At 33.0% G+C, this 24,287-nt stretch overlaps 1 protein-coding gene across 1 annotated transcript in view; it reads right to left on the bottom strand.

Moving 5' to 3' along the window:
* LOC139518989 (uncharacterized) overlaps nt 1-24,287 on the bottom strand; it is a 56,475-nt gene that overhangs the window by 16,069 nt on the left and 16,119 nt on the right. The window contains exons 2-19 of the mRNA XM_071310703.1: nt 22,274-22,425; nt 21,060-21,228; nt 18,281-18,622; nt 16,912-17,217; nt 14,162-14,473; nt 13,072-13,392; nt 12,442-12,741; nt 11,739-11,895; nt 10,352-10,500; nt 9,200-9,529; nt 8,223-8,534; nt 7,431-7,751; nt 6,640-6,951; nt 5,817-6,149; nt 2,043-2,378; nt 1,298-1,612; nt 647-958; nt 31-354 (exon numbers count right to left, since the gene is read on the bottom strand). Of these exons, the coding sequence (XP_071166804.1) occupies nt 31-354; nt 647-958; nt 1,298-1,612; nt 2,043-2,378; nt 5,817-6,149; nt 6,640-6,951; nt 7,431-7,751; nt 8,223-8,534; nt 9,200-9,529; nt 10,352-10,500; nt 11,739-11,895; nt 12,442-12,741; nt 13,072-13,392; nt 14,162-14,473; nt 16,912-17,217; nt 18,281-18,622; nt 21,060-21,228; nt 22,274-22,425 (5,103 nt within the window). The remainder of the gene's footprint in view (nt 1-30; nt 355-646; nt 959-1,297; nt 1,613-2,042; nt 2,379-5,816; nt 6,150-6,639; nt 6,952-7,430; nt 7,752-8,222; nt 8,535-9,199; nt 9,530-10,351; nt 10,501-11,738; nt 11,896-12,441; nt 12,742-13,071; nt 13,393-14,161; nt 14,474-16,911; nt 17,218-18,280; nt 18,623-21,059; nt 21,229-22,273; nt 22,426-24,287) is intronic.

The following is a 24,287-nucleotide window of genomic DNA, read 5'->3' as shown; positions in this document are numbered from 1 at the left end:
TTGCAAATATTGGCTTCTATAAAAGTTTACCCGATTTGAAACAGACAACTCCAGCATCATTGCCATGTGTACATCTTTGTGTCTGAGCAGGATACCAGGATGCTTCACACTGAAGGAAGTTTGTCTCATTCCCCATACACTCCACCCTTGTCATCCAAATATCCTGATCATTAGTGCCTACTGTTGTAGGATTAGCCTGAACTCCTCCTACAAAGGGACCTAACTGTCGACAGAAGACCTCAGCATCAACATCATCCCAGTAAACATTACAAACAGTACCCCATCTACCATTCAAGTAGATTTCAGCTCGACCACTTCCTTCATATTCCTCACCAATTCTAAACTGTACACCCTCTGTAAACAATATTACATTATATAATTAGACAACAGCTATGCAATAATTTCTGTTCCAATGAGATTTTTTAAAGTCTTTCCGAAATTTTTATGCAGAATGGTCCATTACTTTATTATATAATGTGTTCTTATTTATATCATTTATCCATCACTGGTATCTTCTTTTTTTGAAACTTTTAGCAAAGATAAGCCATGACAAAAGTGACAAGAATGAACACGTCTGAATTCATTTCAACAGAGGTCATTAGGTTTTCAATATAAATGATAGGTTTAATGATAATATAAACAATACCTGCTTTCTTTGAGCAAACAATAGCAGCCCTAGAAGATCTTTCGTTACATTGATGGTCCTCTCTGAAGGTTGCCATTGGACACCTATGCAATGTCTTCTCCGTTCCAGAACAATTAACATGCCCAAATAATGTAGGTACATGTCTAAGAACTGTTCCCCTGGTAGCATTTCCACCAGCAAAACCTAATTCCCGACAGACTACTTGTGCATCATCGTTATCCCATCCCACATCACAAATTGATCCCCAGATTCCGTATCGCTGGACCTCTACATTACCAAAGAATAACCCACTGGGCCTGGTAACATGGACAGCTAGAAAACAAAAATTGAATTATTAAGCATAATAAATTACCAATTCTAGGCATCAATATGCAATGGAAGTAATGTTTCCTCTTTTTCTATGTTAGGATTATGATAATTTTATTTTGTTTTATAGGTCCTGTTCATTGTTTTTCTCTCCTGTTTTATGTTTCTTTCATTCTTTTTACTGGTGTTTTCTCCATCAATTTTTTCAAGTAACTTACAGTGGAGCTGGAAGTTTTTATCATTTTTTATTAAACATTGATGATAATTTATCCTTTCAACCTTAGGAAACAAGAGTAAACATATCTCCTATTATTATTTCCATGTCAACTTAAAATTTGTACTTACAGTATTTAGTAGCATCTGAATCTGTACAAGCCACAGACACGTAATGTTTTGATGGACACGAATCCTCTTCATGTGGACAATCATTAAACTTCTCCTTGCCAGTACACTGGACATTAGTTATTCCTATTGGACGAGAAGTCAGCCATGTTCCCTGAGCAGAACAACACTGGGCCCTGCCATCTGTATATCCCATTGACTGACATGCAACCTTAGCATCAGTATCATTGAAGTTTTCATCGCAAACAGAATACCAGGAATCTTTTTTGAATACTTGAAGTTGTCCATAGTTGGCCAGTCCAAGTCCAGACAATCTGACTGAAAAATGAAAAAAAATTTATAGCAAAACATATCAATACTTTACTTTAATTTCAATTTGTAAATAATTACTCCTATAAATTAGAATAATCACAATAAGATATGATCAATGCTGCAATCAAGTTCATGTAAACATGGTAAAGCTATTGAATTTAGGACATGTGTGTTTTTGTTTTACTCTCATATTCAATTGTAGTTTAATGTCATTCTTAGCAGCAATCTAAATAAATATGTACATACATTTCTTTGTAGCGTTTGATCCAAAAGGGGCTTAACAGTGATTGTTTGTAAATGAATTTCAACATTTGAATACTTCAATCTTATAATGGATTTTTTTTTAACAAAACAAAGCGATAAGGGATGTAGATTCCATGTGCTTTTTCATATTCAATTTGTGACATTTGTACACATTGTAAATATATTAACTTACCACTAGCATAACATTTGACACCAATATCCTTCTCGTGTGCTGCACATGCTGTGTCTGGTTTCTCAGCAAGACCTACTAACTCACAGTCCAGTATACTGCTCTCATTCCCATGACAGTAGGCTCTACTGATCCACACGGGACCAGTGGTGTTGCCATAGGAATGGTTGACAACATACACACCATACATAAATCCTCTCTGACGACATATCACCGTGGCAACCTTGTTTGTCATATACCATCCACAAATACTTCCCCATGTACCATTGATTTTGACCTCTACCAGACCTTCAGATTTGGACTTTCCACCTGTTATTCTTAACTCAAAGCCTGATGTCTCTGTAATGACATATATATTGTAAATATGTTTCAAAGATATCTTTGATTTGTAAGCAGAATTCACATGCAGTTGTAGAATGAAAATGGCAAGTGTCAGCAGTCAAATAATATTAAGACAAGGTGTGTGTGGAAAATAAAAGCGTAAGGTTATTCTAATACAGAAGCATCAAGATATACTATTTTAGATTTCTTAAAATGTATGTCTTCAAATATTAAATTACAAGAAAATTCACAGAGGGAAAAAATATCCAATGGAACAGAAGATGTTAATCAAAGAGCTGAAAGCTCTGAAGAAAAATGACGCCACTGTCTCTAATATTGGGATAGTTTTTATGCAAGTCTTGATTTTCACATACCGTAATTAGTTTAACAATGCAACATGTCTCGTAAGCAAATAATTGATATTCGTATATGTGTGTGTGTGAAGTGAAGGTGACAACTGGCTGGTTTTTTTTAAGACAAATGAATAGTTCAAGACTACCTGAATTGTACAAATGAATACCGTAGAAAGGCTTGTATATTTCTCAATGGTACATAGTCTGAATTCGGGTCCGTTCGCGCCCAACTCATGTTCGCCCTCTTTCACTTTCACACCCTACATGTTTGCACCCAATCTTAATTGGTTTTGTGTTTAATAACTCTGTAAGCAAGTGTTTTCTTATAAGTATAATTGTTGTCATTGTCTTAAAATAAAGTGAGACAGCATTTTTGTTTGTGTTGATTGATTGATTGATTGTTGGTTGCTTAACGTCCAGTGGCAAATATTTCATGCATATTCAGGACGAGAACAAGTTCACAATAAATACAATAGGTAGGTTGATACAATAGAGGCCATCTGGGATGATGGTCGGAGAAATTTGGACTGCCACCGGAAAAAGAGGGTATATTGGATAGGAACAGAAATTTGGCCTTGCAACAGGCCACCTACGGACCCCTTAAAGAGTTGTTGCAAGGGTTCTTAACGTGCAAAGAGCGTGGCACTCTCTTTACACGAGGCATCAGATTTAACGTCCCCCTTCTGACCGTACGTGACTGCGAACTTGATACATCCCGCACAGCCAAACGGACGTCCCACTTCAGCAAGCGTTTTACTGCCGGTCGGGAGAAGACCAAGTGACCATATTTCTATTCCCCAGTCACCCTTGGGGAGTGTTTGTGTTGAATAAATCTTAATCATGTTTTGGATAGCGTATTGTTATTGCAATTTAAAACAACAATCATGATTTTCCAATTATTCAACTTGAATTTGAATTAAAATTGGGCACGAATGAGTAGAGTGCGAACGGACCTTGGGTGTGAACGTGCGAGGTGCGAACGTGTAGGGTGTGAAAATGTATTGGGCGCGAACAGACCTGATACCACATAGTCTGAACCCCCTTCTCCCACAAAATATTAAGTAAATAATCTTTGTGTTACTGTTATCAAAGGTCTAATGAAACTCAGGTAATCACGTAATACTATTATATTTATTGTGTCTGTTTATTTAACGCATCAATGTAAAAATATCGGAAATTGATGAGACTGTCATTACAAAAGTGAGAGGGTTAGCGCTATAGAACCAGGTTTAATCCACCATTTTCTACATTTGAAAATGCCTGTACCAAGTCAGGAATATGACAGTTCTTGTCCATTCGTTTTTGATGCGTTTTGTTATTTGATTTTGCCATGTGATTATGGACTTTCCCAATTGATCTTCCTCTAAGTTCAGTATTTTTGTGATTTTACTTTTTCAAACATTTGTCAAAGAATTCTAGTCAACCGGCACCTGGTTAAATTGGCACCTGGACAAATAAGCACCTGGTTAAATCGACACTGGATATAGTCAATTCGTCACCCATGTTAAATATATATTTTAACAGTATTTTAAGCAAAAAGAGTAAAAATAAGAAAGGGGTTGCCAGAATTTTTTTCAGTATTTAAGCAAAAAGAGTTTAATACTAACTTTCACATTTTTGGGTGTTCATGTACATTTTGTATATATTTATTTTTCTCAACTAAATGACTTTTTTGGCTTATTTTTAATGATATATATATATGAGTAACCGTTACGGTAGTCCAAATAATTATTACGTCTGGCAAGGCTTTTTAAATTTTATTCTGGGACACCTTCTTATGACCGCAAGGCTATGTTAATTTTTTTCTGGGACGCCTTCTTACGAAGCCTTCCTACGAACGTCTAAGGAAGGCGTCCCAGAAAAAAAATAAAATAGCCTTGCCAGACGTCATTATTATTTGGACTAATACATGAGATATTGGATATTTTTATGCATTATTTTAACCAGTTGAGCATTTTACAGGATTGTTTGTTTAATGCTGTTTAAACTTTACTGAAAAAAAACACCTAAAATTTGCTAATTATTTGGCATGAAAGTTTGATTTATTGAAAGGGACTCATAGTTTTCCATTTTATTTTAATTATTGTCTAATTGTTAAAACAATAGCTTGGGTAAAGGCTTCGTTGTTTACTGTACCCTTATACACAACAACATATTCACTTTGGTTTCGTTGTTTACCTAAATACACAACAACATATTCAGTGAGTGACGGTGGATTTCACAGTGAAATTCACTATGTACTTGGTACCTGTTATTAATTAATTGAATAGAAAATATTATAACAAATATTATTGGATGCCGAATTGACGTCAAATAGGTGCCGATTTGACTAGATCAGTAGATGCCAATTTATTCAGGTGCCGACTTGACTTGTACGTTTCAATTCCTCTGCGATCGTTTGCGGTATTTTCTTGAGAAAACATATTTTCCATCATCAAAGAGAAAAAGAAACTGCTTGAAAATGATTCTGGAACGCTTCATGATTGTTTCAATAAGTTTAATTCACTCAAAAAACAATTTTAAAACTTGCGATGTTTAAACAGGAAGTTTCAAAAGCATGTGTAAAAGAAGAAATTAACCGGTGAGAGTGGAAATCCGTACATAACAGATATCACTATAGTACGACTTTGAAAGCAAAACAGTTCCATCCTTTTGTAAAACAGTCTTTAATATACCTATCACATTAATGTTTGAAGGGGCTTAAGCTTATTCAAACCATATAAGTCGGTATGAAACACCAAAACGAAATGATCAATAACCGATTACGTTTTGTAGTTTACAAATTCTAAACTGGTTCCTGTCGAACTACAACACTTTGTTCGAGTGTAGTGAAATACAAGCAGAAACCAGTTAGTTTGTAAACTGGTTCCTGGCTGATTACTACACAATGATCATGCATAATGATAACACAAGCAGATTCCAGTTTGTATGAAAAATAGTAAATACGAAACCAAGCGCGGTAGGCAGAGAAATGTAATGAAGTTCAGGTCGCCAGTAATGGAACAATGACTGCGTCATTTTCCAAAAAAACCCTGAAGGTTTTATATCTATTACATGTATAATTGAATACGATTAAGTAGTTTATACATATTTTGTACCATACCTTTAGTTTTATAACAGAATGCAGCAGCAGAACTACTAATAGAACAATTATCTATCTGACCCCAGGATAAGTTTCCACACTTGTCTAAATTACTCTCAGTACCAGTACAATTCAGATTATTTAACCATCTGATATCATCAGTCCGTGATCGAGGTACATGTGGCAGTACATCATGGCGATATTTGTATCCAAATCCTCCAAGAAATCCTTTCTGTCGACATGCAACCATAGCATCATTACTGTCATAACCATTTGTACAAACCAATCCTTCATGGTTGTAATAGTCTACCCATAGTTTGCCAAAAGTTCCATTTTCAAATCTGAGCTCAAACCCTAAAAAATATGTCATGTCTCAAAAACAAATGAAAAAAGATTTCTACACTGTAGGTAAATATCCCTAGTTTATTATACTTTGTATGCGTCAAAATATAGAGTGAACTGGAGAAAAACAGGTAGGGTACACACATTACATCCTCCTCATGTTTTCAAGCTTTTGTTATCATCTCCCTGATTATTATAGTCAGTTCCATGTAAAATGTGGAAAATTAAAGTACTGTTGTTAACTAAATGCACTGTAATTAAATATGGAAGTGTTGGGTATATGGTCTTAGAAGAGAAGTATTTTTAATTAATGATAACAGATGAAAATGCTTCGTGTTGCTTAGTCTTTATTTTCTATGTTGTGTTTTTTGTACTTTTGTTTGTATTTTTCTTTTAGCCATGGCATTTAGACATCGATTTGTGATTTTGAATGTCCCTCTGTTATCTTTTGCCCTTCTTTTGTACTTTCTTATAAAGTAATGAATCAGTGACTGGTACCTACCTTTATGTGATGGTTCCTTGTCAGTACAGACAACTGAGGCATATTTTTTACTAGCACATCTCTTAAGTCCATCTATAGCTTTACAGTCCTTCAGGGTAGGTTCATTACCAAGGCACTGTAGACCCGTTATTGATATTTGATAATCATGGGATCCAAATGCTGAGCAGCATAGACTTTTCCCGTAGGCATATCCCATATCTCGACAGGCCACCTTGGCATCATTGTCATCAAAGTTATCAGAACAGACCATTGTATATACCTTGTTTGACCAAATCTGGAGAGCTCCATAATCATCTCCTGGACTGGTATTCACTATAGTAAAACAGAAATAAATAACAATTGTTTATGTATTGTTGTGATTTAATATCTCATGTTGAAGTAAAATAGTTTATACTATTCTACAATTTAAAGAATTATTTAAAATTATAGGTCTTAATTAACTAACATAATTATATAGTTAAGTAATGTATTAAGTGTACTGGAACATTAAAAATATATTGGAAATGTGTAGTTGATGAAAACACAAGTCATACAGACTTTTAATTCATTTCCAATATTATTGTCAAGTTAATAAACATTGTTGAAGGTTCTTCAGTGACCGATAGTTGTTAATTTCTGTATCGTTTGGTCTCTTGTGGAGAATTGTCTCATTGGCAATCATACCACATCTTCTATTTACATACCGGTAATAGAAAAATGACATTGTAAATTCAATATAGTATTTAAAATATGGTAGGACTAATTTAAGCAGTGCAGGAATTAAACAATTCAATCTTGCAATTCCACTATACCTGTTCTTGAACAAGTGACTCCAGCATCAGTCATATGCTGAGTACAATAGGACTGGACATTACCCCATCCACGACTAGGACATTCAAGTAAACTAGACTCAGTACTGTCACAGAACATTCCAGATAGGTATACATTTCCAGACCCTGATCCATAGTAAGAACCTTTGTAGGCAGTACCATCAGGGTACCCAAGCTGTTGACACAGAACCCTGGCATCGTACTTGCTCCAGTCGTAATCGCATACTGTACCAGAAACTCCATCATAACTTATCTCTACTCTACCATAGTGTTTCTTTCCATCAACAAGCTTAATTTCTACACCTGAAATAGTTACGGTAAATTGAACATTAGCACTTTCTAAAAAATTCTCTTATTTGCGAAGTTTCTTATCTGTCAAAGTATTAACATTTTTTGGGAGGGGGGCCTTCTTCTGCAAAACATTTTTCAATCAGTTTATATTTATCGTGTTTACTTTTAGGTTTAATAAAATTAAAAACTTCAATATAATAAATAATTAACAATAGCACATATATTTTCCATATAAGTTGGGCTTTACCAAAAAAGAAATAGATATATGGTTATTGCTCTAAGTGTATGTGTTTCCAATCATCATTTACAAATTACTGGTAGTTTTTAAAATGAATTGTGATTTTTTTTTATTTAAGAACTTTTTTATATCTGATTCTTTTGATTGGTTTAAAAGAATGATTTTTATTTTTATTTCAATTTTAAATCAAAATATATTACTGCATTTTGTAAATTCCCATCTGAAGAATCTTACACAGTTCATACCTGTAGAATTGTAACACAGTACACCAGCATTCTTAATGGACCGTACACAATCTAGAGATACATGTGGACTAGCATCACATTCTGCTGGTGAAGACTCTGCTCCTGTACAATTAAAATTTGTATACCAAACAGGCATTGACCTAGAATACACCTCCTGAGGGCCAAAGACCACACCTCCTTTATAACCAACCATATGACAGAAAGCATTTGCATCCTTGTCATCCCAGCCTTCAGTACAGATTGTACCATTCATACCATACTGCTCCACCAAAACAGATCCATGATAACCATCTGATATATAAAACTTCTTCTCTGAAATGAAAATAAATAAAATAATGTTTCAGTTAATGTGTAATAGTATATCATAGTACAGTTAAGTACTTTTTCCATTTACCAAAATGCATTTCCAATATTGTAAATTCTGCACATTTATTGTGGATTGACCAATTGCATTGAAAGTGATTTATGAAAATATATTGATTGTATCAAACAATATATCATTGAAGGAGGCATCAAATGATTCAGAAAGACATAGTTATTGCAATTCCAAATATCATTTTCTGTTCTCTGGTATGGTAATTTAAACTAATTTTGAATATATTTGTGTACTGTGAAAAGACATGACAACAGATTTTTTATGAAGGGGACTCATTTATTTGACTACAACTACAAGTTTTTTCGACTACATCTTCAAGTTTGATTGAATAAATTGTATGTTTTTCTGTTTTTTTTACTGCAATTGTATGGTTTTTTTTTTCTCAATTTTAGCTAATTTATATGTTTAGAAGTTTAGTATGACGTCCATTTTCACTAAACTATAACACATTTTTGTTTAGGGGCCAGCTCTCTGTGTTGAAGACTTATTGTTGGCCTTTGGTTGTTTTTCTGCTCATTGGTTGGGTTGTTGTCTCTTTGATACATGCCGGATCCCATTCACAATTTTTAATTTATTATTTGACTAAAACTAATAAACTTACCCGGTTCAAAGCCACTGTTCTTTATACACAGGAGACTAGCATAGTTAACAGTAACAGAATTACATTTAGTAGTCACAGTCATCTTACATTCATCTAAGGTCAACTCAGAGCCTTTACAGTCCAGATTGTAAATAGTACCAAATGATTTAAGGAATCCAAAGGATCCTGGTCCTAGAATCCTAGCTTTATCAAAGCCTATATCTCGACAGACCACATCAGCACTAGCCTGGGTAAAGTTGGTGGCACAGATACTGTACCATTTGTTTTGATTTAGAACTTCTACTCTTCCCGTTATGTAACCTGCTCCTTTCTTTCCCTCTAACAGTTTTACTAAAATGAAGAAAAAAATTAGTACATTGACGGCTGTACTTTGACATATAATTGATGTCATTGATAAGTTGTCTGATTGGCACTCATACCACATCTTCCTATTTATATTATTAATAAGAAATATTACAAAACACTAAATGTTATCATAGAATTTTTGTGAATAAATATGATGTACGGTCACTAATGACTTGTTGAATAATTTCATATTTGAATTCTTCAATCTTCACTAGCTATTCATTTTATTACAAAAGACACACTTTCACTAGCAAACTAAATAAATTAGGCAGATAAACAAAATATTTTGAAACTAAAACTGTAAAAGCAACTATGCTATTCATAATTTTGGATGTGCCGTGTGTGAAAAAGGATGCAAGTAAATCCAAACAGACTTTCTACAGAAAAATGGTTATATAAGTGATTTCATGTGTAAAATAAACATTCCTCTTAGCTGACATTTATATTTCTGTGGTTTATCTTGAATAGAATGATTCTGAAAGGCAAGACAAAAGAAAAATCCTAAATTGTAATACCAAATGGCTAATGAAGAATAAGGATTCTTCACATCGTTCCAATCCAATTTTTATCAGCACAATTTTTTCAATTGTTGAATTTGTATGATTTTTCAAGTTTTGAAATATTTAAAAAGAACTACATTTTGTACTTATAATTGAGAAACATGTAAATCTTGGTAACTGTACATGTTATCATCTACCTTATAATTGAGTAGATTTTATGCATTTTCATAACTAGTACAATGTAACTATTATATCCTAACAGCATTCACTTTTCCCTTAATAAAAAAGAAAATCAAATATATATTACCATTTTTCCAGCAATAGACCCCAACATGATCTTTACAATCTGGTATATTGAGAACTCTATAGCCATAACTAGAACATCCTAATAGTGATGTTTCAGTACCAGTACACCAAATGTTAGACAGGAAAGCAGGCTCGTTACCAGGCGTTACCCTAAAAAGTTACGTTGACATTATCATCATTATGTTATTACAATAACTATCTACATAGTAGAGATGACAAAAAATGACAATATAATCCAGTTATTATTAATTTTTCTTCTACATTATTTCACTTTTCCTAACATCCCTGGTTCTAAATATGAATTTCTTAAAGTAATTCCAGTGTCTTGTAGCTTTTGGCCATGGTGAGTTCAACAGCGAGAAGATGAACTATCATTGCTATACAATCTATTACTTGTCTTCATGACAAAAAGGTCAAGGAAATAACATCGAGTTAGATTATCCTTAAACTTTAAATATTAAATGATGATATATATATGTGCTAAGTGTCTACAACATTTTACAATCTTCTTATATGTACCAAATATGTGTATAGTAATTCTAACAATCTTCTTATATGTACCAAATATGTGTATAGTAATTCTAACAATCTTCTTATATGTACCAAATATGTGTATAGTAATTCTAACAATCTTCTTATATGTACCAAATATGTGTATAGTAATTCTATTAGGCTTATCACTAAAGTAATTGTAAAACGAAAGCATGTGATAAGACAGAATCTATAGGTTTAAGAATTCGAAGTCACTGAAACATGAAAATGGAGCCAGGGACAACAAAAAGATACCAGATGGGAATTCATCTTATTCTCTTGTTGACACTTTCAATTAGAGTTTTAGTCTTCTTTTACATGTTGCAAGATAGACAATAATTACAATATAGAAGAAACAAGAATGTGTCCAAAGTACACGGATGCCCCACTCGCACTATCCTTTTCCATGTTCCATGGACCGTGAAATTTGGTAATTATCTAATTTGGCATTAAAACTAGAAAGATCATATCATAAGCAACAAGTGTACTAAGTTTCAAGTTGATTGGACTTCAGCTTCATCAAAAACTACCTTGACCAAAAACTTTAACCTGGACGGACGAATGGAACCACAGATGGACGGACGAACGGAGCCACAGACCAGAAAACATAATGCCCCTCTACTATCGTAGGTGGGGCATAACAATAAGTCTGACTGAATGAACACTTACGCTATAGGTTCTCCAGAATTATATCCCATACTCCTACAAACCACAATAATTACAATATAGAAGAAACAATAAGTCTGACTGAATGAACACTTATGCCATAGGTTCTCCAGAATTATATCCCATACTCCTACAAACCACAATAATTACAATATAGAAGAAACAATAAGTCTGACAGAATGAACACTTACGCCATAGGTTCTCCAGAATTATATCCCATACTCCTACAAACCACTGTAGCCTCTTGTTGACCCCATTTATTGTCACAAACAGATCCTATTTCCTCATCTATACGGATAATAACTCTACCGTAGTTGTCACCTCCATCTTTCAACAATGTATGAGGTGCTGAAATTGAAGAAAAAATAATAAATACATGTACTAACATAATACTTATACCATGTAAAAAATGGTAAACGTGCTAACATGACTTTTTCATTTTGTAATTTCTCGGAAATCTAGAAAAACAAACCAACATAAAATTCCTCTATCCTGATTAAAGTACAATGTGTTAACAAGGTTTTTTCCGTACATTGTATTTCTTTCTTTTCTGTATCAAGTACCATTTTGACAAATCTGAGGATTTGATGATCACTAAAAATATTGTTATATCTCATACTTCTTCATGCAGACAGATTTCTTTCAAAACAAATGTATTTCTTAAAAATATCTGCCAATTAATTTTCTTTTGAATCCATTTACCCGTAAACATTTCTTTAGTATTTTACATGTTCTGTGATAAAAGCTAAGTTAGTGAATTATCAATCCATATATCACATATATACTAGGATTCCTAAAACACACATGAATCTATTATTGTTTTTTGATATTTTGTAGTAAAATAGTGATCTGGCAAATGTATAGTAACTCAACCATAAAATTAATCATTCTTACCAAAACTGTTATAACAAATGGCCCCTGCCACTGATGAACTATAACATACACCAGTATCTCCTTTACACTGGGAGAAATCACTTTCATTCCCAAAGCAATGGTACTCAGACACCAGTACAGGAACTGAGGAAGGCTTGTGATAGACAGTAGCCACACCTCCTGCGAACTTCTTTGTCTTACACAGGACATTAGCTGCTTTGTCGTCCCAGAAGGAAGAACAAACTTGTCCCCATGTGTTGAAGGCTCGGACAGAAACAGCACCAAAACCATTCAATTCCAATCCTATGTTTACTTTTACCACTAAAAATATAAATATAATAAGTAAAACTAACATATACTTTATTTTTTTTAAATAATAAATACCATTTTTTATAGCCTGTTCAGATCTGTCAAATTTATTCAAATCCACGGTATGAAATCAAACATACGTTGAAAAATGTTCATTATAAGATTTCATGTGCTTGGCTGTTTATTTACATTAATGTTTATATTGGTATTATAAACCACTGTCATTCTTTGGAGGTAATCTTGATGAATAATTAATTAAATGTTGTCTTTTCTAAAATACAAAAAAAATGTTGATACATCCTAAGATATAAAGATCTCATCGACATTCATTATATTGCTTACCTGTATCAGAACTCCCATTGAAACAACTGACAGCTGCATATCCGAAATATTTGTTACTGCAAACTTTTTTTGTTAGGAAATTACATTTAAATATAGAATCTTCTGTTCCTTTACAGCTAATCTGTGTTAAAGGATATTTGTTGTATTTTCCAAAACTTCCCTGTGGCAGCACTGTTCCGTTATTATAACCTAGCTCCTTACAAACGAGCCGTGACTCAAATAATCCAAATCCACTCAGACAGATATCAAACCAGCTTTGCTCAGAGGTTACAAAGATATTTACTACACCATTGTCAGGTCTTATAGACTGCAATAATCTGACTGAAAATAGTAATGGCAGAGTGACTATTATATTAATGCTATATTGTGCTTCAATGGACCATATTAAAAATATAAATCAAATTTATCTGCAGAATCAGAATTTTTCCTTAATGTAAAACACAATTTGTTACAAATTGGTTTACATGAGAGTCTGGAAAGTAGAAATCAAAACTGTAAATTCAGAACTATTGTGTGCATTTATTATTGAAATTTATGGAGACTGAACAAAAAATGTTAGATTAATTATTGCGATTTCAGGAAAAGCTTCATGCAAATATAAGATTGCAAGTTGTTGTTATGGCTATACACAGCCAGTCCCATTATTAGCAATAATAAAAAAATCGCAATAATTTCTAAATTTACAATAGGTCATCAGAGAAAAAGAAAATGAACATTGTACAGCAACCAGCTGCAGATGGCATTCATTTATTTTAATTGAAGGGTCAAAAGAGGTACAGCATTTTTACTTTACTAGTAGAATGGTCAATTCCATAATAAACAACCTGATGTTCAGTGGTTGTTGTTTGCTGATGTCATTGATAAATGTTTCTCATTTATTATATAGATTAGATCGTTGGTTTTTCTTGTTGGAATGGTTTTACACTAGTAATTTTTAGGGCCCTATATAGCTTGCTGTTCAGTGTGAGCCAAGGCTCTGTGTTGAAGACCGTACTTTGACCTATAATGGTTAACTTTTACATATTGTTACTTGGATGGAGAGTTGTCTCATTGCCACTCATACCACATCTTCTAATATCTATAAACATACCATCTGTATAACACAATACTTCTACATCTCTTTTATGATTAGAACAATCATCATCAGCCACACCCCATCCTGAATTGTTACACATCAGGATGGATTTCTCTACTCCAGTACACATAACACCACTGAGAAAGATATTTCCTGTTCCACCATTCCCTAAGTTAGTTGTTTCTCCGTCAGCAAAGCCCTTCTCTTTACACAGAACTCTAGAATTAGTCTTGGACCAGTATTTATTACAGACTGATCCTTTCTGTCCATCGTAAGTTATTTCTACTCGTCCTGTCTGGCCACCTCCAACAATACTCATTCTAGGAGCTGAAATAACATAATGAATTACATGAATTATTTAAACATAGCCATTAAAAGAGAGTTTTTATGTGAAATCTATAATATATGGCTGGCTCTTTGAAAAACTTAGTTTTCATTATAAGTATGTATATACTGGTACATAAAATTTAAAAATTCCAATAATCATGATAATACTATCAGGACTATGAATATATAAATTATCAATCCAGTATGGATCCTATTTTGCATGAATTTATCTAAATAACATTTCAGTTTGATTAAGTTTAATCTGCTGCATGTGAGCTAAACTACTGTCAATCTTTCATAAATGTTTGCCTTGTCAGCATCAAGAATATATATTTATGAATTGAGAATCTTTAATCAGAAACTTTAGGTTAAACAATTTTTTGTTGTTGTAAAAACTTGTTTTTTACAACAAGTAAATTTATGTACAGCTTGATGCCATTGGGTATTAAAAAGGTTTGTACATGTATGCAATAATCTATGAAACATTTGTAGATCTATTCTAACTAAGTAACTTCAAAGTATCCGTTAGGAGATTTTCTTGTTGTGTTGAAGACCCATTGGTGGCCTTTAGATGTTTTCTGTTGTTTGGTGGGGTTGTTGTCTCTTTGACATAGTCCCCATTTCCAATTCTCAATTCAACATGTGTATTAATTCACTGTAAAAAAAACTACTAACTATGCAATTTTTTTACAAGTGAATGACTGTCATTTGTGTATTCGTTCACCAAGCCTGAGGGAGTATAGAACCATTATAGATTATGAAATATGATCACATGACATAAATCAACATGATCAATATGATATCTTAATTATTACAGGTTACCAGCACATATACATGTACATGTAATTATATGTAATAAAAGTGTAACGTCCATAAGATAATACATGTCATGGTTAACATTTTCAGGATTTCTTAGTTCTAGGTTCATCTGAGGGTCTCCATTAAAAACAATACAGCAATTATTAATCGTGTGAAAGTATAATAAAAATTATATGTATTTGCAGTTATTACCATGATTACAGTATTAAAACCTATCACATATCATGCATATACATGTACATCAGGAACATACATGTACATGTATAAAATCATTTAAACTGTAGTTCCATGTATCTTCAATTAATTTACATCATATGTTCTTGGAGCCAATACCAAATAAAAATTCTTTTAGATGATTAAAAATGATTAAATTTCCAAATGGTCTTTGGACCAAATTTAAAAATATGTTCACCAAAGCACCTGGGCAAACATTGTTTAAGAATTTTTTTCATTATACATTGCACATTTTTGTAAGTGATTAACCATTCTTCAAGTCTTTTGTTGGAGAAGATGGAACTAAGTTGAAAAACTTGTGTCTAATCCATTTGTTTTGTACAATAAAATATGTTTAAACTAAGTTTTTTGTTACCCATCATTCAAGACGGATAGCCAGGATAAAATCATTAATAGAACATGTATAACTAGTCTTGGTTCATTGTCCAAAGGAATCAGAAATAATGCTCAAATCTCAGAATAAACAAAGTAGCACAGAAAAGAGTAGACTTGTTGTTAACAATAGGTTGCATTCTATTCATCAAACATTAATACAAAATACAAAACAATACTTCTGAGGACATGAATACCCTACTCAAGCTTTGCAATTTTCCAAGTTAAAATGGGCATAACTCTACATGATCTAGAACAGTAAATCACTCCAAATTCAAACTCTGTCTGTCTGTTGTGGTTCTCAGCAGTGTAAAAACTTAAATGGGACAGACAAAAAGGAGGGTCAAGGGTAACAAGGCAATAGGAACATAAAACTTGTATTGATAAGGTAACATATATGGATGTCAGTAGACTCATTTCAAAAAGGTCAAATCAAATTATTTTCCTGGTTTCAATATAATACTTTTGTACTTTTATGTATATTTATAGTCAATGCTTCTTTTGGTTTATTGATTATATATTAAACCTATCATGCACTCAATGTATTCATACACCAATGTTCTAGCTTGTATGCACATGTTAACTTGTTGCCATTGGCAGTTTAGACCATAATAAACCACAAACTAGGATGTACCAGTAAGTACAAATGTAGTACAATGTTTGTCAACTAGTTTTACATTAGTCACAAGACAGGTATTGTTAATGAGACAGGAACTGTTTCATCTCTCCAATTTTGTAAAATAATTTGTTGGTCAGTCAAACTTTTCTGTGAAGTGTATTATTTACAACTGTTTCTCTTTCAATAGGGTTTTTACTGCAGATAATGATGCTGTCAGCTGTAATCTTGATTGGGCCCTTGGTCATGTTATATGTAGTATATTATTCAATTTCCTGGTGTCTTTTTTTTAGTTCAAGTCAAAATCTATCATTTTATGTTGATCATCAAGAATATTCCTACATGATCATAAGCTAAAGTGTTTTGTTTGGATACCTTAGCAATACTAGCTACAAACCTTCCTTTTTATAACACAGCACAGAAACAGCAGGACACCAGAACACTGGATGAAACCAAGAAGAACTTTTACAGTGGTAAAGAGAGGTTTCCTTCCCTGTGCACTTTAAACCACTAACCCACGCAACTTTATCTGGTTGATGTTTGGTACCAAATACTACTCCACCAATGAATCCTTTACTCCTACAAACCACTGAGGCTTCAACATTGGACCATTCATAAGAGCAGGCATGACCCCACACTCCAAGGTGTTTGACCTCAACACGGCCCCATGCTTCTCCACCATCTACAATTCTTACATCAAAATCTGAAATATAATGTGTATAATTTTACTATAATGTCTTTTTTCAAACAAATCACAAGGCAAAACTAGCATGCTTAAATATTAAGGAATTACTGAAATGTATAAGATTATATACAAAGTTTTTAAACTGATTTTCTCAATTAATTAGCATGATTGGTATCACTTGAGAAATAAGTTAATGACTTCAGTATTCATAAGTCTACAATTTCTCTAAAGCTGATGAATACTTTTAGCAATTTTATTTTAAATCTGACAAAAGAAAACTAGAAATGAAATAATTTTAGCTGATATTTGAGTCTCCCATGGAAATCAAACTTGTCGTAGATGCATGATCTTTTTATTAGTTGTTTTGGCTTTGGACTATAGCTAGCTGTCAGTAACTGTGAGTACTCCTAGATCTGTACTTAGTGTCTTGGTTGGATGAACAAGTACCCCGCCCCGTCCACTCTGTGTTATTATTAGATATATTTCAATTTGTATCCATCTGATGAGTTTAGTCTTTTTCAGCTGATTTTTACAGTTTTTTCTTATGTTATTCTGTTACACCACTGCACTAGGTAAAGGTGAGGGATGGAATCCCCCTAACATTTTTAACCCCACGACATTCTGTATGTATGTGCTTGTCCCAAGTCAGAAAAGTCAGAAGCCTGTAAATCATTGGTTGTCGTTTGTTGCTCTGTTCCATATTTGTTTTTTGTCCATTTCTTTGTACATTAATCAATAAGGCTGTTTTCTTGTTTTACATTTGTGATTTCCCAGAATTTCATAGCTGACTAAGAAGTATGGGCTTTGCTCATTGTTAGAGGCCGTACCGTCACGTGACCTATAGCTTTTAATTTCAGTGTCATTTTGTCACTTGTGAAGAGTTGTCTCATTGGAAATCATACCACATCTTCTTTTTTATACTGTCATCAGAACAGAGAAATGGAGAAGGATTCACCTCTGAAAGTGTTCATAATTTATTAATTATATCTGAAAATTGAGTGATAGCTAAATATATCAGTCTTATTTGGATTATTTACATATATCTTTAACACAATTTAGTTTATTTTTGGACACAACTTACTCATGTCAATATTACTTAATGATGTTTCGTAGCACACAGCTCCAGCTAAACTTCCATCAACACAGCTCTGCCAATAATAGTCTGAGAAAGAGCAATTCAACAACCTACTTTCTTTTCCTGAGCAATTAAATTTGTAGAAGGCATCAGAAAATCCCAGAGACATTCCAATAGATCCTCTGGTTGCATTTGTTATTGCTTTACCAGAGACATAACCCAATTCTCGACAAACAACGCCTGCATCAATATCGTTCCATCTGTGATGACACACCTCTGACCAACCCTTTGGTCCACTAACTTCCACCAGTCCAACATTTGGTTGATTTTTGGCATAGCGCAACTGTGCTATCAGTAATAGAAAAAAAGAAAATAATAATACATTGTACATGTTTTAAATACATGTATAACAAGAATGTGTCCCCAGTACACAGATGCCCCATCTGCACTATCAATTTTTATGTTCCGTGGACTGTGAAAATTGGAGAAAATCTCTAATTTGGCATGTCTATTCAGCATGCTCAGGAGTAATTTGGTGTAAAAACATAGCAATACTTTTTAATTACATCTGTTATTAATTTTCATAAATCAGACATTACATATGTAGTCATACGGCACTTGTTTTGGTGTCTAGTCACTGTCTACTTCAGACATCAGTAACAGACTAACAAAATTAAGGCAACGTTTTTTACAAAGAGAGAAAAGTGGAAGATAAAAATAAGGGGGCATGCATCACACACACACTGTGACACACAACTGTTATCTGGTTATTGTAATATTGCATGGATAAGGCCAGCCTTATCACACAGCCAGAGGCATTGACAGGAGCTTGTGACATCTAGACTTCCTTTAATTTTAGTTGTACTTAGTTTTAATTTTTAACTAAATAACTGCAATAAACATGATAAACTACTCAGTGCTGGTTTTGAGAATGAAGGCAGAGGAAAGGCCTCATGATTATAAGAGCAAGTCATTATACACACAAGAACTGAATAGTCTGACTCTGCATTATATGGGGACGGAGTCCCCAAAAACAGTAGAAAATTCAATAAAAAAAAATACGGTAAAAATTTCCCGAATTTTTCATTGTACTAATGAACTCAAAATCGTTCAAATTTTTTTTGTCGTGTTTTGAAATCCCGGACCTGCGCAGAAATGTACAATGTACTTCCTTTTTCCGGTCTCGTTTGTATGAAACTTTGAGTAAAATATATATTTATCAGTCTAGTATAAAATAGGAAGGAACGCGCAATACCAATTTCATTTTTAATAATTCCTTGATATGAAAAAACGTTACTTGATGATAGCGTTTCTTTGTTTACATTGCATATGACGTCATCATTAAAATAACGTCACAACTAAATCCCTAACAACAGAACCAAAATCGGAAACGTTACGGTATTTCCGTTTCTTTTTTTTTAAACAAATATTTAAGTTACAAAAAAATAATTCATACAGACTTCGTCCCCTTTTACAGGTAATGCCTGCCTCATATTATTTAATATAAGTGAAAATTTAAAATATCTTTATATATAGTTAAGAAAAAATAGGGTCCATTCACATATATATATACAAAAGTAACAATAACTAACATGCAAGTGCATATGGTAGCCCTTTAAATCTTACTATTATGGCTATACTCCATGGGTATGCTCATTGATGAAAGATGTACAGTGACCTTTATGTTGCTAACATTTATGACATTCAGTCTCTGGTGCATAGTTTTATAAATAGGTAACATAAAATAAAATGAATACAGTTTTGTGAATTTTTACACTTACAATTCAATTTTTATATGGGACTTCTCTCTTTTCTTCATGTTTGTCAATTTTAAAGAACAATATGTCCTACAACTTTCCGTTTCTAGGAACAACATGCCAATTAAACGGTTATGTACAAATTCAATGAATCTTAAAAATAGCTTTAAATTTTCCGCCCTCAATAAAAAAAAAATACCGGAAGTAAACAAACCAAATATAATAGGGAAACGGTATCCGTTTTATTCCGGAATTGTAGCAAATCAAATAAGCTTTAATATCAAGTTTAACTTGAAAAAGTCCTATTTCCAATCGACAAGCAAAAAATATCGAAAAGCAAGAAAATATATTTTAAACGTTAATCAATATTTGTAATCATTTAACTTTATAGTCTCTTTTTTATAATTTGAAATGTTTTAAACTTAAGTTTTAGTACTGTATTTATGGATTAGGAGAGTACTGGGAGACGATACTGCCCATGATGAGAGACATTTCTTATGAATAATATAAATCAAATGAAGCTTAAGCTATATGTATTAGCAAAAGACATATCAAGCGAAAGTGGCAAAAAAAACCCACCAAAAAGACAGCGTTCTAGATCTTGTTTGCATGCAAGGGCCTATGCTGAAATACCAAAAAAAAAAAAAAACTGGACAATAAAGGAAGTATGATTTGACTTTAAAAGACAACCAAGAGATTCTGAATTTTGACTTTAACACAAACCAACATGATGTCGATTAGCAAAAGTCTAATTGAACACCAATTCAAATTAACGCCAATGATAAGATAAACTCTTCGTTTTATAACTTGCGGTTCGGGTTAATTCGAAAATTATCGAAGTTAAAATATCCCTACATGAAGTTTCAGAAATGTTGGTTAAGGCCGGATTAAAGATCCCAGCAGTCAATTTTGGGAGAGGATTGATAAAACAGTATGCAATCCCGAAAGACTGGAAAATACTGTAGAACAGACTGTTGATTTTACAACAATATTCGACTGACATTTTGTTAACTGTAATGAATACTTACAAGTAACGTTGAAACAGGAGACGCCAGCATCTTCCTGGTGATTGCAGTTGTGTACTCCCCAAGGATTGGTCAAACATTCGTCCAGCGATGTTTCATGTCCTTTACAAATAACTTCATCTAAATAGATCTGACCTTTGCCTTGACCAAAGTGGGCTAATGAATGCCCTATCTGAAAAAATCAAAAACAAATATACAATTTAAAAGGTTCAAGCATACATTTCAAGCATCGGTTTTCAGTTTCCAAAATACAAACACCAATACTTAGTACACGCCGAAAAAGATTCCGTAACGTACAATACTTGTTAGAACTACTTTAAACTTGAAATTAATCATAGATTAAACAAAATTTTAATACATGTGCTATAAATGTTCTGTTGGATCTTATATTTTTCACTATCAGAGAAAAAGACCTTGCCATGAACACACTATAGATAAAATTCACATCCATACAAGTACACCTTGCAATAGTTCATACAACAAACTATACCCCAACGGACTAAACCACAAAAACTTAACATAGATTTATTCTTCAACAATTTATATACGAAAAACAACTACGACATACAGCAACTAACAACAACCGCTGACCCCTAAAGACTCCTTTCTTATGACAACTAACAACAACCGCTGATCTAAAGACTCCTTTCTTATGACAACTAACAACAACCGCTGACCTAAAGACTCCTTTCTTATGACAGGAACATAATGACAGGGTTTAACATGTTTGTGAATGATGTATATACCCTCCCCATAGATTGGGAAAGTTGTGTAATCCCACATTGTAAGAATAAAGTGTAAAAATTAATTAAATGGGCGTAATTGATCAACAGATCTGTACTAAGAGATCTACTTTATAACAAGAAGACAAACGACACCAAGTATCGATGTAAGGGTACTCACAGTTACTGAAAGCGAGTTCAAAGCTTAATGTCAACGAACAAATAAAGCTTGTTTTCACGGACTTGCATATCAACGGATATAGTGTAAAAACAATAAAAGAATGCTTAATTATTTTGTTTATGTTAATGTGTATTTTCATTTAACCGTTTCTAAACATTAAACGTCTTCTTTTAACTATTTGTGGTGGGTGATACAGAGTATTGTTCAGTTGGAATACATATATACTTACACCCCATGTAAATCCAAGCTGTCGATATACGACCGCAGCTGTTGATAAAGAGTATAATTGAACATTTGGGATACACTATACTTACACCCCATGTAAATCCAAGCTGTCGACATACAACTGTAGCAGCATCATTATCCCAGAAGTCATCACAGATTGTTCCCCAATTAGCTTTATCTTTGGAAATTTCTACCCTCCCTGAACTCGTCGTTTTTCCATCTTTTAATCGTACATAGAATGCTAAAATAGAAAAATACACATGGGTTTGTTTTGGAGTTTAGTTTGACGTCCATTTTCACTTAACAAGTACTATTTTTTATAAAGTGGGCAGCTGATGCGGGCCAACTCCGGTGCGGGATTTTCTCGCTGTATTGGAAACCCATTGGTGGCCCGCTTTGGCTGTTATTTGCTCTTTGGTCGAGTTGTTGTCTCTTTGAACTTGGAAATATAAATTCCCCATTTCCGTTCTCAATTGTATTGTGAATATATGTTATACGTGTTAATACTTTTATTGGAGGACTTTCATGAATGCATTCTTATGACATAATTTCTTTGTAATCTATGTAATTGCAAAAGAGATACTTTCAAGAGACGGTGTGATTTGAACGATCTAGATACAGATATTTCCCAATCAACATGGGTAAGCATTTCCTGCACCGTATACGGCACCCGTCATGTTATGATCTGAACGAGCAACATTTAGATATACACGAAGGTGAAGGTTGCACAAATTCATTTACAAGAAAGTAACAATAATTTGTGAATATACAGGGCGTATCTATACACAGTGTACCGAAAAACATGGATATATATTTGAATGATATATGTTCCCCGGCTATAAATAATAAAGATAATGCAGCCATCGATCATGTTCAATTATGTTGATTACTAACTTTTACATTAAAAGAAATGTCAACGGAATGCAAGTTGAATTTTAATTTTATTGCCTTTGTGATAGTATTACAAAACAATACACCGACTCGCGTACAAATGCAATCGTTAATAAATCTTTTTGCCATAAAATACAATATTCATAGAAAATGCAATTTCACTATCATAATCATATGTCATTTTAGTTATAAAAGAAAAACTAATTTATTTATGAGGGTAAGAGTTCAAAGTGTAATGTTTCCGTCAATGGAATGAATAATTTGTCTAGTAATGTTTATATATTAAAGGTTAAAACTAAAATTTCCATAGATTTAGTAAAAACTGCAATAATTAAAGTAAGGAACCAATTGTCTCTTAAAAAATACCTCTATATAACATTTTTTTCAGAGATATATGGCATATGTAAGCAATGCTCATTAATAATCATAGTAAACTAGTATATAGTTTGTAAAGTTATGCACAGTGTAATACATGCTATTTGTCGCACTTGTTAATTAAAAGTCTAACCATGCGAAATTTAATACAAGGAACACGAGCCACTGATGATATATACCAAAAACCATACAGACGTTTTAACGCCTTTCAGCGGCAATTATTACACACGCTCATACACTCAACGGGAACACACAAAAGCAATACAAGAATGAATTTGCTAAATGGATAAAATACAAGCGCTCTTCTGACAATTTTGTTTTAGAAAATATGATTTAAATCGTAAAACTTAAAGAAAAATATCTCCTGATTGATTAAATTAAATAACTACTGGTTGACTTAAATGCAAAAAATGCAAAAAAAAAAAAAATTAAAAAAAAATATAAAATTATTATTACACAAATAACGAGTCGATTGAAGATTTCGGACTTTTGGTTTATTTGTAGTCTTGTCTTGCTTATCATTTGTGTTATCTAAGTTTCTATCTATATATCATATTACAGTTTTCAAGAAAATAGTCAATAATGGGAAAATGGGAAAATCTTCATCAAGGGCAAACATTCCAATAAGGAGTCGTTGACGATTTTGGTTATGATGAAGCATTAGTTCTGGCCTTGCTGAACATTTTTGCTATTTGAAGTTGCTGTATATCTTTAATATTTTTCGAGATAATTGACCAACATTTGACAATATGATAAAGTTTGTTATTAAAGGGCAGTTACTCCCATAAAAAGTCTCCTCACAGTTTAAGACGTAAATACAAAATAGATAAAGCTCAA

Source organism: Mytilus edulis, chromosome 4, assembly GCF_963676685.1.
Source record: "Mytilus edulis chromosome 4, xbMytEdul2.2, whole genome shotgun sequence".
Lineage (NCBI taxonomy): Eukaryota > Metazoa > Mollusca > Bivalvia > Mytilida > Mytilidae > Mytilus > Mytilus edulis.
The sequence above is the reverse complement of the archived record's forward strand: the minus strand, read 5'-3'. Positions and strand labels throughout refer to the sequence as shown.